General features: G+C 44.0%; 1 protein-coding gene across 4 annotated transcripts in view; it reads left to right on the plus strand.

Moving 5' to 3' along the window:
• Window positions 1-13194, plus strand: part of gpc4 (glypican 4) — a 183150-nt gene that overhangs the window by 144789 nt on the left and 25167 nt on the right. For all 4 annotated transcript variants that reach the window (XM_072271108.1, XM_072271109.1, XM_072271110.1 and 1 more), the window contains one exon: window positions 7119-7294. In XM_072271108.1, coding sequence (XP_072127209.1) covers window positions 7119-7294 — 176 coding nt within the window. The remainder of the gene's footprint in view (window positions 1-7118; window positions 7295-13194) is intronic.

A 13194-nucleotide genomic window follows, 5' to 3' on the forward strand; every position in this document is an offset into this window, starting at 1 on the left:
AATTAAGGAAAACCCCAAGGCATTCTACAAGTATGTGAAGAGCAAGAGGATAATACGTGAAAGAATAGGACCTATCAAGTGTGACAGTGGGAAATAGCAGAGGTACTTAATGAATACTTTACTTCAATATTCACTATGGAAAAGCATCTTGGTGACTGTAGTGATGACTTGCAGCAGACTGAAAAGCTTGAGCATTTAGATATTAAGAAAGAGAATGTGCTGGAGCTTTTGGAAAGCATCAAGTTGGATAAGTCGCCGAGACCGGATGAGATGTACCCCAGGCTACTGTGGGAGGCGAGGGAAGAAATTGCTGAGCCTCTGGTGATAATCCTTGCATCAACAATGGGGACGGGAGAGGTTCCGGAGGATTGGAGGGTTGCAGATGTTGTTCCTTTATTCAAGAAAGGGAGCAGAGATAGCCCAGGAAGTTATAGACCAGTGAGTCTTACTTCAGTGGTCGGTAAATTGATAGAGAAGATTCTGAGAGGCAGGATTTATGAACACGTGGAGAGGTATAATATGATTAGGAATAGTCAGCCTGGCTTTGTCAAGGGCAGGTTGTGCCTTACAAGCCTGATTGAATTTTTTGAGGATGTGACTAAACACATTAATGAAGGAAGAGCAGTAGATGTGGTGTATATGGATTTCAGCAAGGCATTTGATAAGGTACCCCATGCAAGGCTTATTGAGAAAGTAAGTAGGCATGGGATCCAAGGGGATATTGCTTTGTGGATCCAGAACTAGGTTGCCCACAGAAGGCAAAGAGTGGTTGTAGACTGGTCATATTCTGCATGGAGGTCGGTGACCAGTGGAGTGCCTCAGGGATCTGTTCTGGGACCCTTACTCTTTGTGATTTTTATAAATGACCTGGATGAGGAAGTGGAGGGATGGGTTAGTAAGTTTGCTGATGACACAAAAGTTGGGTGTGTTGTGGATCGTGTGGAGCAGTGGTCCCCAACCACGGGCTGCAGAGCATGCGCTACTGGGCTGTGAGGAAACGGTATGATTTGGCGATATTAGTCAGCTGCACCTTTCCTCATTCCTTGTCATGCCCACTGTTGAGCCATTACGCATGCGAGGTCATTACCCGCGCGCCATCCATGTCAGCGCGGGAAGGAGATCAAATCCTCGAGCTTGCAAATGACGGCAGGCTGAAAAGTATGTCTGACAGAACATCTCTGCCGGCATTCTGGATCAAAGTCAAGGCTGAATATCCTGAGATAGCCACGAAAGCACTGAAAATGTTGCTTCCATTTCCAACATATCTCTGCAATGAATGCAACGAAAACCAAATTGCGGAATAGACCGGACATAAGGAACCCCATTCGAGTATCGCTGTCTCCCATCACCCCTCGATAGGATCGTCTTGTTGCAAGGAAAACAAGTATTCAACCCAGGGCTCCCACTGATTCAGCGATATTGGTGTGTTGCAATGATTTTATATGTTCATACGGGGAAAATATGTGTTGTGTGTTTAATATCCAAACATTACTTAAAATGTTATGATGCTATTGACTTATATAACCATATAACAATTACAGCACGGAAACAGGCCATCTCTGCCCTTCTAGTCCATGCCGAACGCTACTCTCACCTCATCCCACCAACCTGCACTCAGCCCATCACCCTCCATTCCTTTCCTGTCCATATACCTATCCAATTTTTCATTAAATAATATCGAACCTGCCTCTACCACTTCTGCTGGACTTACTTCAAGCTCCCCTATCCTTCCCTGATAATTGACTTATCGCTATATTCATGCGAGGAAAATATGCGCTGTATGTTTAATATTAAATACGTTAGATAAACCCTTTTAGAAATGAAATTGAGTGTATTAGCCATTTATCACCTATATTCCTGTCATGATTAACACCCCCCCCGAACAGAATCGCCAAAAACGACTTGTAGAAAAAATGAGCACGTACACGCATGCTCAAAGCACGCATGAGCACTGGTGCCCGCGCAAGGCTTCATGGTCATTGTAGTCTCTTTGTAAACAACGTATTTGGCTGTACTCTTGTCCGTTGGCAACACTAACCCCCCCCCCCCCGCCGGGGTCGGCTGGTCCGCAGGAATATTGTCAATACAAAACCGGTCCGCAGTGCAAAAAGGGTTGGGGACCCCTGGTGTGGAGGGCTGTCAGAGGTTACAGCGGGACATTGATAGGATGAAAACTGGGCTGAGAAGTGGCAGATGGAGTTCAACCCAGATAAGTGTGAGGTTGTTCATTTTGGTAGGTCAAATATGATGGCAGAATATAGTATTAATGGTAAGACTCTTGGCAGTGTGGAGGATCATAGGGATCTTGGGGTCTGAGTCCATAGGACACTCGAAGCAGCTGCGCAGGTTGACTCTGTGGTTAAGAAGGCGTACAATGTATAGGTCTTCATCAATTGTGGAATTGAATTTAGGAGCCGAGAGGTAATGTTGCAGCTATATAGGACCCTGGTCAGACCCCACTTGGAGTACTGTGCTCAGTTCTGGTCGCCTCACTACAGGAAGGATGTGGAAGCCATAGAAAGAGTGCAGAGGAGATTTTCAAGGATGTTGCCTGGATTGGGGAACATGCCTTATGAGAATTGGTTGAGTGAACTCGGCCTTTTCTCCTTGGAGCAACGGAGGATGAGAGGTGACCTGATAGAGATGTATAAGATGATGAGAGGGATTGATCGTGTGGATAGTCAGAGGCTTTTTCTCAGGGCTGAAATGGTTGCCACAAGAGGACACAGGTTTAAGGTGCTTGGGAATAGGTACAGAGGAGATGTCAAGGGTATGCTTTTTACTCATAGAGTGGTGAGTGCATGGAATGGGCTGCTGGCAACGGTGGTGGCGGCGGATGCGATAGGTTCTTTTAAGAGACGTTTGATAGGTACATGGAGCTTGGTAAAATAGAGGGCTATAGGTAAGCCTAGTAATTTCTAAGGTAGGGACATGTTCGGCACAACTTTGTGGGACAAAGGACTTGTATTGTGCTGTAGGTTTTCTATGTTTCACTGAAAGCATGTTGGGCCAAGGAAGGACTACGTTGCTCAGAAGAAGAATGGAAGTAAGAAAAACAGTGGTCTGACTACAACAATTTTAGAAGGCAACATATATGAGAAAGCTTCTGATCACAAGAGTAAGAAATCCTCCACAGGGATTACATCTTTAGGGCTGAATAGGACAATTTAATATTTACTGTTCCATGGGTGTCTATATATAATAGTTTCAATATATAATATACTGTGTATATAGTTGAGATGCATTCTCTGTGGAGTTGGAGTTTGTAGCTAAACAGAGGGGAGTGTTGTCTATTTAATTTTCATTAATACTTAAGTAATCTTGTGTGCATATTATGGATTGATTAAATATTCTTGTTTATTTAAATAATTATGTATGGTTATATGTAGAAATACGTTAATTGCATATGTCAGCACACTGCCACGTGATACGGGCTCACCTCGCTTAAAGTAAGGACGAAGTTACGCCTGTGGTTTTCAGATTCCTATTTCCTTTGAGTTAGTTTACTGTTTTGAACTTATAAAACAATATAGTTGTGGCGACCCCACTCAAATAGCTAATCTGTCTTATTCGTGTACACCTACACATCACTATCTGAATAGTTATGTCATCGGGTGTAGAGAAAGTAGAGCAGTGGGCTAAGCATACATCCTTAATATGCACTGGGGTTGATTGTCAGTGAGCAGGAGAAGGTATTTCCAGTCTGCACTGGGTCTCCAAGTGAGCAAGTCAAGGATCCAGTTGCAGAAGAAGTACCAAGGCCCAGGTCTTGGAGCTCTTTGATTAGTACTGCAGGCATGATGCTGTTAAATGCTGCTGTAATCAATAAGCAACAGCCTGATGTAGGTATTGCTATTGTCCGGGTGATCTAAGGCCAAGTGGAGAACCAGAGAGTTTGCATCCACTGTAGCCCTGTTGTGGTGGTAGGCAACTTGCTATTATCCAGATCCTTGCTTAGATAGGAGTTGATTCTAGCCATGACCCACTTCTTAAACACTTCACTGTAGATGTGAGTGCAACTGGGTGATGTTCGCTGAGGTAGCTCTCACTACTCTTCTTGGGCACTGCTATGATTGTTGCCCTTTCAAAGCTGGTGGGAACCTCCGACTGTAGGAATGAGAGACTGAAGATGTCCTTGAACACTCCCGCCAGTTGGTTGGCACAGGTTTTGCGAGCCTCACCAGGTATACCATCAGTGCCCGATGCCTTGTGAGGTTCACCCTCTTGAAAAATGTTTTGATGATAGGGTCACCGGATCCTGCAGGGATTTGCACAGATGTAGTTTCATTCTTCCTTTCAAAGCATGAATAAAAGGCATTGTGTTCATCTGGAAGTGAAGCGTCACGACAATTCATGATGTTAGGTTTGGCCTGGTTAGGCATATATATGATACAAATTAGAATAAATTACTGAGCACGGTCAGTCTCATAATATCATAAGACATTACTGCTCCTATGTCTTGTGGTCTGATGGTCTTAAGTCATTAGAAATTAGAACTAGTTTGAAGGAGCATTGAGTTCTAAAAAATTATCAGTGGCATATAAGGCCGTTAACTCTTGATCTGTTTTTTTTATTCTCTCACTTCTTCAGGACATAATTGTGTGTGATCCATCAATAAATGTTGAAACAGTTTTGAGTTGCACTGTTCTGGCTGAACATTGATGTGAGACTAGAACATTCTTTTACCATTTGAGCATCTGAATGTCCACCTCCTTTGAGGATAGAACAAGCACAGTGGATAAGACCAGAAGATATAGGAGAAGAAGTAGGCCATTTGGCCCATCAAGTTTGCTCTGCCATTCAATCATGAGCTGATCCAATTCTTCCAATCATCCTCACTACCCTGCCTTCTTCCCATACCCTTTGATGCCCTGGCTAATCAAGAGCCTACCTATCTCTGCCTTAAATACACTCAATGACTTGGCCTCCAAGAGGGGTACAGATGGACTTGGATTTCCAGAAGGTGTTCAATAAGGTGCTGCATAAAAGACTTATCCATGAGAGAAGGATACAGAGAATTGGGGTGGGTATTAGTATGGATAGAGGATTGGTTAGCTAATAGAAAGCAGAGAGTGGGGATACCTGGGTGTTACTCTGGTTGGCAATCAGTGGTGAATGGTGTGCTGCAGGGGTCAGTGCTGGGCCCGCAACTGTTCACGATATACATTAACGATCTGGAAGAGGGGCTGAGTGTAGTGTATCTAAGTTTGCTGATGATACTAAATTGAGTGGAAAAGCAAATTGTGCAGAAGATACGGAGAGTCTGCAGAGGGATATAGATAGGTTAAGTGAGTGGGCAGAATTCTGGCAGATGGAGTACAATGTTGGTAAATGCGAGATCATCTATTTTGGAAGGAAAATGGAAGGGCAGGTTATTACCTAAATGGTAAAAAATTGCAGCATCCTGCTGTGTGGAGGGATTTGGGAGTGCTTGTGCATGAATCAAGGTTGGTCTGCAGGTGCAGCAGGCTATCAAGATGGCAAATGGAATGCTGGCCTTCATTGCTAGAGGGATTGAATTTAAGAGCAGGGAGGTTATGCTGCAACTGTACGGGGTACTGGTGAGGCTGAACCTGGAGTACTGCGTGCAGTTCTGGTCTCCTTTACTTGAGGAAGGATATACTGGCTTTGGAGGCAGTGCAGAGGAGGTTCACCAGGTTGATTCCAGAGACTATGAGGAGAGATTGGGTCACCTGGGACTGTACTTGCTGGAATTCAGAAGGATGAGAGGCGATCTTGTAGAAACATATAAAATTATGAAAGGGGTAGATAAGATAGAGGCAGGAAAGTTGTTTCCACTGGTAGGTGAGACTAGAACTAGGGGACATAGCCTCAGGATTCGGGGGAGTAGATTTTGGGTGGAGATGAGGAGGAACTACTTTTCCCAGCGAGTGGTGATTCTGTGGAATTCTCTGCCCAACGAAGCAGTGGAGGCTATATGTTTTAAGACATAGAAGGGGAATTAAGGATCACGGGGAAGAGGCAGATAGGTGAAGATGAGTCCATGGCTAAATCAGCCATGACCTTATTGAATGGCAGAGCAGGCTGGACAGGCAAGATGGTCTACTGCTCCTATTTCTTATGTTCATATGTTCTGATATTCTCCTGTTGCCAAGTTCAAAGTAAATTTATTTTCAAATGTGTCAACATTTACAACTCCAAGAAGCATTTTCATGCGGGCATTCACAGTAAATACAAAGAAATGCCATAGAATCAATGAAAAACCATGAACACCAAGACGAACAAACAACCATTGTGTGGAAGACAACAAGCTGCAAATACAGAAAGAAAGAAGTATAAAATAATAACAAATAAATAAGCAACTCTGAGCTTTGAACTCTGGGTTTGTATTCCCGGAGTTTGAAGAATGAGGGCATCTCATTGAAACCTATCCAATATTGAAAGGCCTAGATAGAGTGGATGTGGAAAGGATGTTTTTTATAGTGGGGGAGTACTGGACCAGAGGGCACGGCCCAAGAATAGTGTGACGTCCCTTTAGAACGGAAATGATGAAAAATTTATCCAGCCAGAGGGTGTGAACCTGTGGAATTCATTGCCACACGTGGCTGTGGAGGCCAAGTCACTGAGTATATTGAAAGCAGAAGTTGAAAGGTTTGTGATTAGTTAGGATTTCAAAGGTTATGGAGAGAGGGCAGGGAAATGGAGTTTATGGGTTGCTATTATCATACGTGGAGAGATTTGGTGTAACTGTAGATCAGCTAAGGCAGGATTTAATACTGGTGTTTGAAGAACCAGAGCTTTGCTGGAGTTAATAAGCACAGTTTGATCAGAGGACAAGGCTTGAAGGTGGTTGAAAAAATAATGTGCTGTTGAGTTTCGTTTTGACATGATGGGAATCTTCTACATAGAAAGATGGAAGAAACATTTTTTTTAAAAAATTACTTTTTCAATAGTTAGTGAAGAATGAATTTCAGGACTTTGGAGAAGATCTTTACCATAGACATGGCCTCAGCATTCTCCTTATTGTGTGTCCAGTGGTGCAGATTGCAATTCATTTTGTAGAATTTCAATATGTTTTTCGCAGTGCAATTTTTCTTTTATTTTCCAAGTCTGACAGCTTTCCATTACAATATAAAGGGATTATTTGTGTTTGCCAGGTACAATTTTCCAGTGACAGGTAATGGCCTTGCTAACCAGCTCAATAACCCGGCTGTTAAAGTGGATATTACCAAACCAGACATGGTGATTCGGAGGGAGATAATGGTGCTGCGAATAATGACTAATAAAATAAAAAATGCCTATCACGGAAATGATGCAACATTTCAAGATGCAGGTAAGTAACTTTTCCCTAGATAAATGTCACCTTGATGTATGTTTTTAAAGCAAATGTATTAAATATTTTAGGAAGAGAGAGCCATCAAAAGTGATCTTTTTTGCCCTTCAAGCTAGCATATATTGCACCTCTCTTGTTTGACTGAAGAACTGAGAAGTTTAAACTTTAAACTTACCATTATAGAGAACTACAATACAGAAACAGGCCCTTTGGCCCACCTGTCTGTACCAGACTATTATTCAGCTTAGTTGCATTACCTGGTCCATAGCCTTCCATATCCCCCCCAATACATGTATTTGTCCAAATCTCTCTTAAATGTTGAAATCAAATCCTATGGGTAAGCCTTGGTTGTTCCAAGGTAAGGACATGTTGGGCACAGCTTTGTGGGTTGAAGGGCCTGTATTGTGCTGTAGGTTTTCTGTGTTCTATGTTTCTATTTCCACGGGCTGCTCGCTCTACACTCTCACCACCCTCTTGAGTGAGGAAGCTTCTCCTAAGGTTCTCCTTAAATATTTCACCTTTCACCCTTAACCCATGATCCTGCTTTATATAATAGGCTAGTTTGCCATCATACTTCATCTTTTCCCTTCTTATAGCTTTTTTAGATGGCTTTTGTTGGATTTTAAAAGCTTCCCAATCATCCAACTTCTCACTCATTTTTGCTACCTTAAATGTCCGTTCCTTGGCTCTGATGCAGTCCTTAACTTTCCTTATCAACCACAGATGCCTACCCCTACCATTTGAGAACAACTTCTTCTGTGGAACATATCTAACCTGCGCCTTGTGAAATATTCTCAGAATCTTCAGCCATCTCTGCTCTGTGGTTACCCATGCCAGTATCCTCCTCCAATCCACCTGGGCAAGCTCCTGATACATGTGACTTATGCTTCTTCCTCTCAAACTGCAGTATGGATTCTATCATATTATGATCACTGGCTCCTAAGGGTTCCTTTACATTAAGCTCCCTAATAAGATCTGGGTTAGTACACAACACCCAATCTAAAATCACACATCAAAGTTGCTGGTGAACGCAGCAGGCCAGGCAGCATCTGTAGGAAGAGGTGCAGTCGACGAGGGTCTCGGCCTGAAACATCGACTGCACCTCTTCCTACAGATGCTGCCTGGCCTGCTGCGTTCACCAGCAACTTTGATGTGTGTTGCTTGAATTTCCAGCATCTGCAGAATTCCTGTTGTTTACCCAATCTAAGATGGTGTTCACGGAGTAGGCTCAAGCAGAAGCTGCTCTAAAAAGCCATCTCATAGGCATTCAGCAAATTCCCTCTCATGCGATCCAACACCAGCCTGATTTTCCCAATCCCTTTGCATATTGAAAAGACATTTCCAATCTTCCAGTCCTCCAGGACCATGCCAGAATCAAGTGATTCTTGAAAGATCATGACAAATGCATACCTTATCTCTTCAGCAACCTCCCTCAGGACTCTGGGATGTAGTCCATCTGGTCCAGATGACTTTTCCACCTTAAAACCTTTCAGTTTGCCTGCACTTTTTTTCTTTGTAATAGCAATGGCATTCACTCCTGCTCCCCTGACACTCACAGACCTGTGGCACACTGCTAATGTCTTCCACAGTGAAAACAGGTGTAAAGTACCAATTAAGTTAATCTGCCATTTCTTTGTCCCCCATTACTACTTCTCCAGCATCATTTTCTCGTGGTTCAATATCACCTCTCACCTCCCTTTTACTCCTTCTCTTGCGATCTGACACCAACCTGATTTTCCCAATTCCCTTGCATATTGAAGTCCCCCATTACAATTGTGTCATTACTTTACATTCATTTTATATCTGCCATCTACTTGTAAAGCTGCTGGCTCATCCTTAGCTCTATCATACTTGTTCCCACCCCTCTGCCATTTTTGCTTAAACCACTCCCAATAGCTCTAGCAAACTTGCTAGCAAGAAAATTGGTCCCCCTTGGATTCAAGTGCAACCTGTCCCTTTTATACAGGTCCCACCTGCCCCAGAAGAGGTCCCAGTTATCCAGAAATCTGAATCCCTGCGCCCTGCTCCAATTCTTCAGCCACCCATTTACTTGCCACCTCATTCTTTCCTATCCTCACTGTCGCATGGCACAGGCAGCAATCCTGAGATTACTACCCTTGAGGTCTTGCTCCTCATCTTCCTTCCTAAATCCCTGTTTTTTTTCCCTCAGGATCTCCTCCCTTTTTATACCTATGTTGTTGGTACCAATATGTACCACGACCTCTGGCTGCTCGCCCTCCCTTTTCAGGATGTTGTGGATGCGTTCAGAAATATCGTGGACCCTGGCACCTGGGAGGCAAACTACCACCCGTGTTTCCTTTTTGCATCCACAAAATCGCCTAATTCTCCCCTGACTGTAGAGTCCCTATTACTGCTGCATCCTATTAATTTCCCTACCTTTCTGAGCAACAGGGCCAGATTCAGTGCCAGGGTTGCAGCTGCTGTTGCTTCCCCCCAGGTAGGTTGTCCTCTGCAACAGTACTCAAAATGGAGTATTTATTGTTGAGGGGGATGGCCACAGGGTGCTCTCCACTATCTGACATTCTCCCCTCTCCTGACAGTCACCCATTTCTGTCTCCTGTATCCTTGAGGTGACTGCCTCGCTGTAGCTCCTGTCTGTCACTGTTTTACTTTTCCCTAACAAGCCGAAGATCATCAAGCTGCAGGTCCAGTTCCCTAACTTGGTCACTAAGGAGCTGCATGTCGCTGCACCTGGTGCAGATGTGGCCATCGGGGAGGCTGGAATTCTCCTGGAATTCCCACATCTGACCCCCAGAACAGAACACTGGCTATTCTCTCAAGATTTAAATAAGAAATAAGGAATGAACTTACCTACTTACCTTGCCTCCGCCTGTTCTCACCGAAGCCCTGTTGAGCCAAAGCCTTACTACACTGCCTCAGACTTCTCCGACAACGACCGTGACTGGTCCGCTAGGCGGTACCTCTCTTGAGAATGGGTTTTTAAAGCTATTCACCAGACCTGCGCAGTACTCCAAACAACCTCCTCAGCCTTTTGAGCCCTTTGAGCCATGCTGCCCAGCAATCCCCCAATTTAATCCTAGCCCAATGATGGGACAATTTACAATGACTAATTAACTTACCAACTGGAACGTCTTTAGATTGTAGGAGGAAACCGGAACACCCAGAGGAAACCCATGCGACCATGGGGTGAAAGTAGAAACTCATTAGGTGGCAAGCACCTCCTCCTCTGTAATCTGTATAATAGTCCATGCCCTCAGTACTGTTTTGCCTCACTTCTATAGAGTCTGTCCATCTCCTGAGTAAACGTAGATACAAAAAATCCATTTAGTATCTCCCACATCTCTTTTGGTGCCATGCATAAGTAACTGCTGATCTTCAAGAGGACCAAGTTTGTCCTTTGCTATCCTTTTGCTTTTAATATATCTGCAGAAGCCCTTGGGACTCTCCTTCATCGTGTCTGCAGAGTAGCCTCGTGCCTTATTTTAGTCCTTCTGACATCCCTCTTTAGTATACTCGCTCATGGGTTCATGGTTCATGGGTTCAATGTCCATTCATAAATCTGATGGCAGAGGGGAAGAAGCTGTTCCTGGATCATTGAGCGTGTACCTCCTTCCTGATGTTGGCAATGAGAAGAGGGTATGTCCTGGGTAATGGGGGTCCTTAATGATGGATGTAACCTTTTTTAGGCATTGCTCCTCGAAGATGTCCTGGATATGCTGGGGAGACCAGTGCCAATGATGGAGCTGACTTGAGTCCACAACTTTCTGCACCTTTTTTCAATTCGGTGCAGTAATTCTCCCCCTCCCCCATAACAGTGTGATGCAACCAGTTAGAATGAGCTCCACGGTACATCTGTAGAAATTTGCGAATGTCTTTGGTGACATATCCTCAAACTCCTAATGAAATATCAAGTCAAGTCAAGTCGCTTTTATTGTCATGTCGACCATAAACTGCTGGTACAGTACACAGTAAAAACGAAACCCTGTTCCTCCAGGACTATGGTGCATGTCGTGCCTTCTTTGGAACTGCATCGATATGTTGGGCCCAAAGTAGATCCTCAAAAGATGCTGATTCCGAGGGTCTTGAAATAAGAACACAAGAACATAAGAAATAGGAGCAGGAGTAGGCCATCCGGCACATCGAGCCCGTCTCGCCATTCAATTAGATCATGGCTGATCTGTCCGTAAACACAGCTCTACCTACCTGCCTTTTCCCCATACCCTTATTTCCCCTACTATATTAAAATCTATCCAACTGTATCTTAAATATATTCTTTCCAATTGCTTATTCGTTCCACTTCTGATCTCTCTATGAGGACTGGTGTGTGTTCCCTAATCTTATCCTTTCTGAAGTCTACAATCAGTTCTTTGGTCTTACTGACATTGAGTGCAAGGTTGATCCTGCCTATACTTGCTATGCACCTCCTTTTTCTTAACCACGGCCTCATTATCTCTTGTAGGCCAAGGTTCCCTAAACCTGTTATCCTTTCCTTTTATTCTGACAAGAGCACAAAAACTTTGTACTCTCAAAATTTCACATTTGAAGACCTTTGCCAGAAAACAACCTCCTCGAATCCACACTTGCCAAATCTTTTCTGATACCAATGGCCTTTATCCAATTTAGAATCTCAAGACCACACCTATCATTCTCCATATAATTATTTTGAAATTAATAGAATTATGATCATAAGATCCAAAGTGATCCCATACATACACTGTCACCTGCCCTGTCTTGTTCCCTAATAGGAGATCCAGTATTTCACTGTCTCTAGCTGCAGCCTCTTTCTTGGCTGAAGAAACTTTCCTGAACACGTTAAGTAAATACTATCCCACCCAGCTCTGTGGAAAGTTAAATCACCTACTATCACAACCTTATGTTTCTTACAAATTTGTCCCTCTGAATCACACGACAATTGGGTTATCAGTTCCACCCATACAGCCTCAGGAGATGTGCTCTGCCGTGTGACATTTTCCCTGACCCTCTCCCTTTAATCCCTCCTCCTCCAGCATGTCTAAAACAACAGAACCCTGGAACACTGAGCTGCCAGTCCTGCTCCTCCTGCAACCAAGCTTCACTATTAGCTACAATGTCATAATTCCACATGCTGATCCATGCTTTAAGCTCATCCGCCTTTCCTCCAATACACCTTGCATTGAAACATACACAACTCAGAACACCAGTCCCACCACGCTCAACCTTTTGATTCCTGACTTTGTATATAACATCTGTCTCTCCACTATTTGCTCTGGTGCTCTGGTTCCCATCTGCCTGCAAACCCAATGTGCAGCACCGGCAAACCTTCCGAGAAGGGTATTAGACCCCTCTCTTTTTCAGGTGCATTAGAGATTTCACCTTCTCTGGAGGAGAGCCAGTGATACAAAAGAATGAAGCCCTCCCTGAAGTTACTTTGCAGGATCTTGCCCCCCATCTTGCCCATGTCACTGGTATTCACCCTCTGGAATATCACTCTCCCACTTAAGAATGCTGTAGACTCAATCCAAGATGTCCCTGACCCTGAGACCTGGGAGGCAACATACTGTCAGGGAATTTTGTTCTTGTCCACGAACCTCTTTTCTGTTTCCTGAACCAATGAATCCTCTTATCAGTACAGCTTGCCTCTCCTTCCTGACTATTACCCAGTTACCTCTGTCCTGCACCTTAGGTGTAACTACCTCCCTAGATCAACTCGAACCGAGAGATCTATGACTCTGGCACCCTGGCATCAGTCTTGTTGACAGAATCTCCTTTTGTTCCCCTATTACTACCTTTCTCCAGTGTGGGCATGTGGCCAAGTGGTTAAGGCATTGGACTAGCGACCTGAAGGTCATGAGTTCGAGCCCCAGCTGAGGCAACGTGTTGTGTCCTTGAGCAAGGCACTTAATCACACATTGCTCTGCGATGACACTGGTGCCAAGCTG

The sequence above is a fragment of the Mobula birostris genome, chromosome 10, assembly GCF_030028105.1.
Source record: "Mobula birostris isolate sMobBir1 chromosome 10, sMobBir1.hap1, whole genome shotgun sequence".
Taxonomy (NCBI): Eukaryota; Metazoa; Chordata; class Chondrichthyes; order Myliobatiformes; family Myliobatidae; genus Mobula; species Mobula birostris.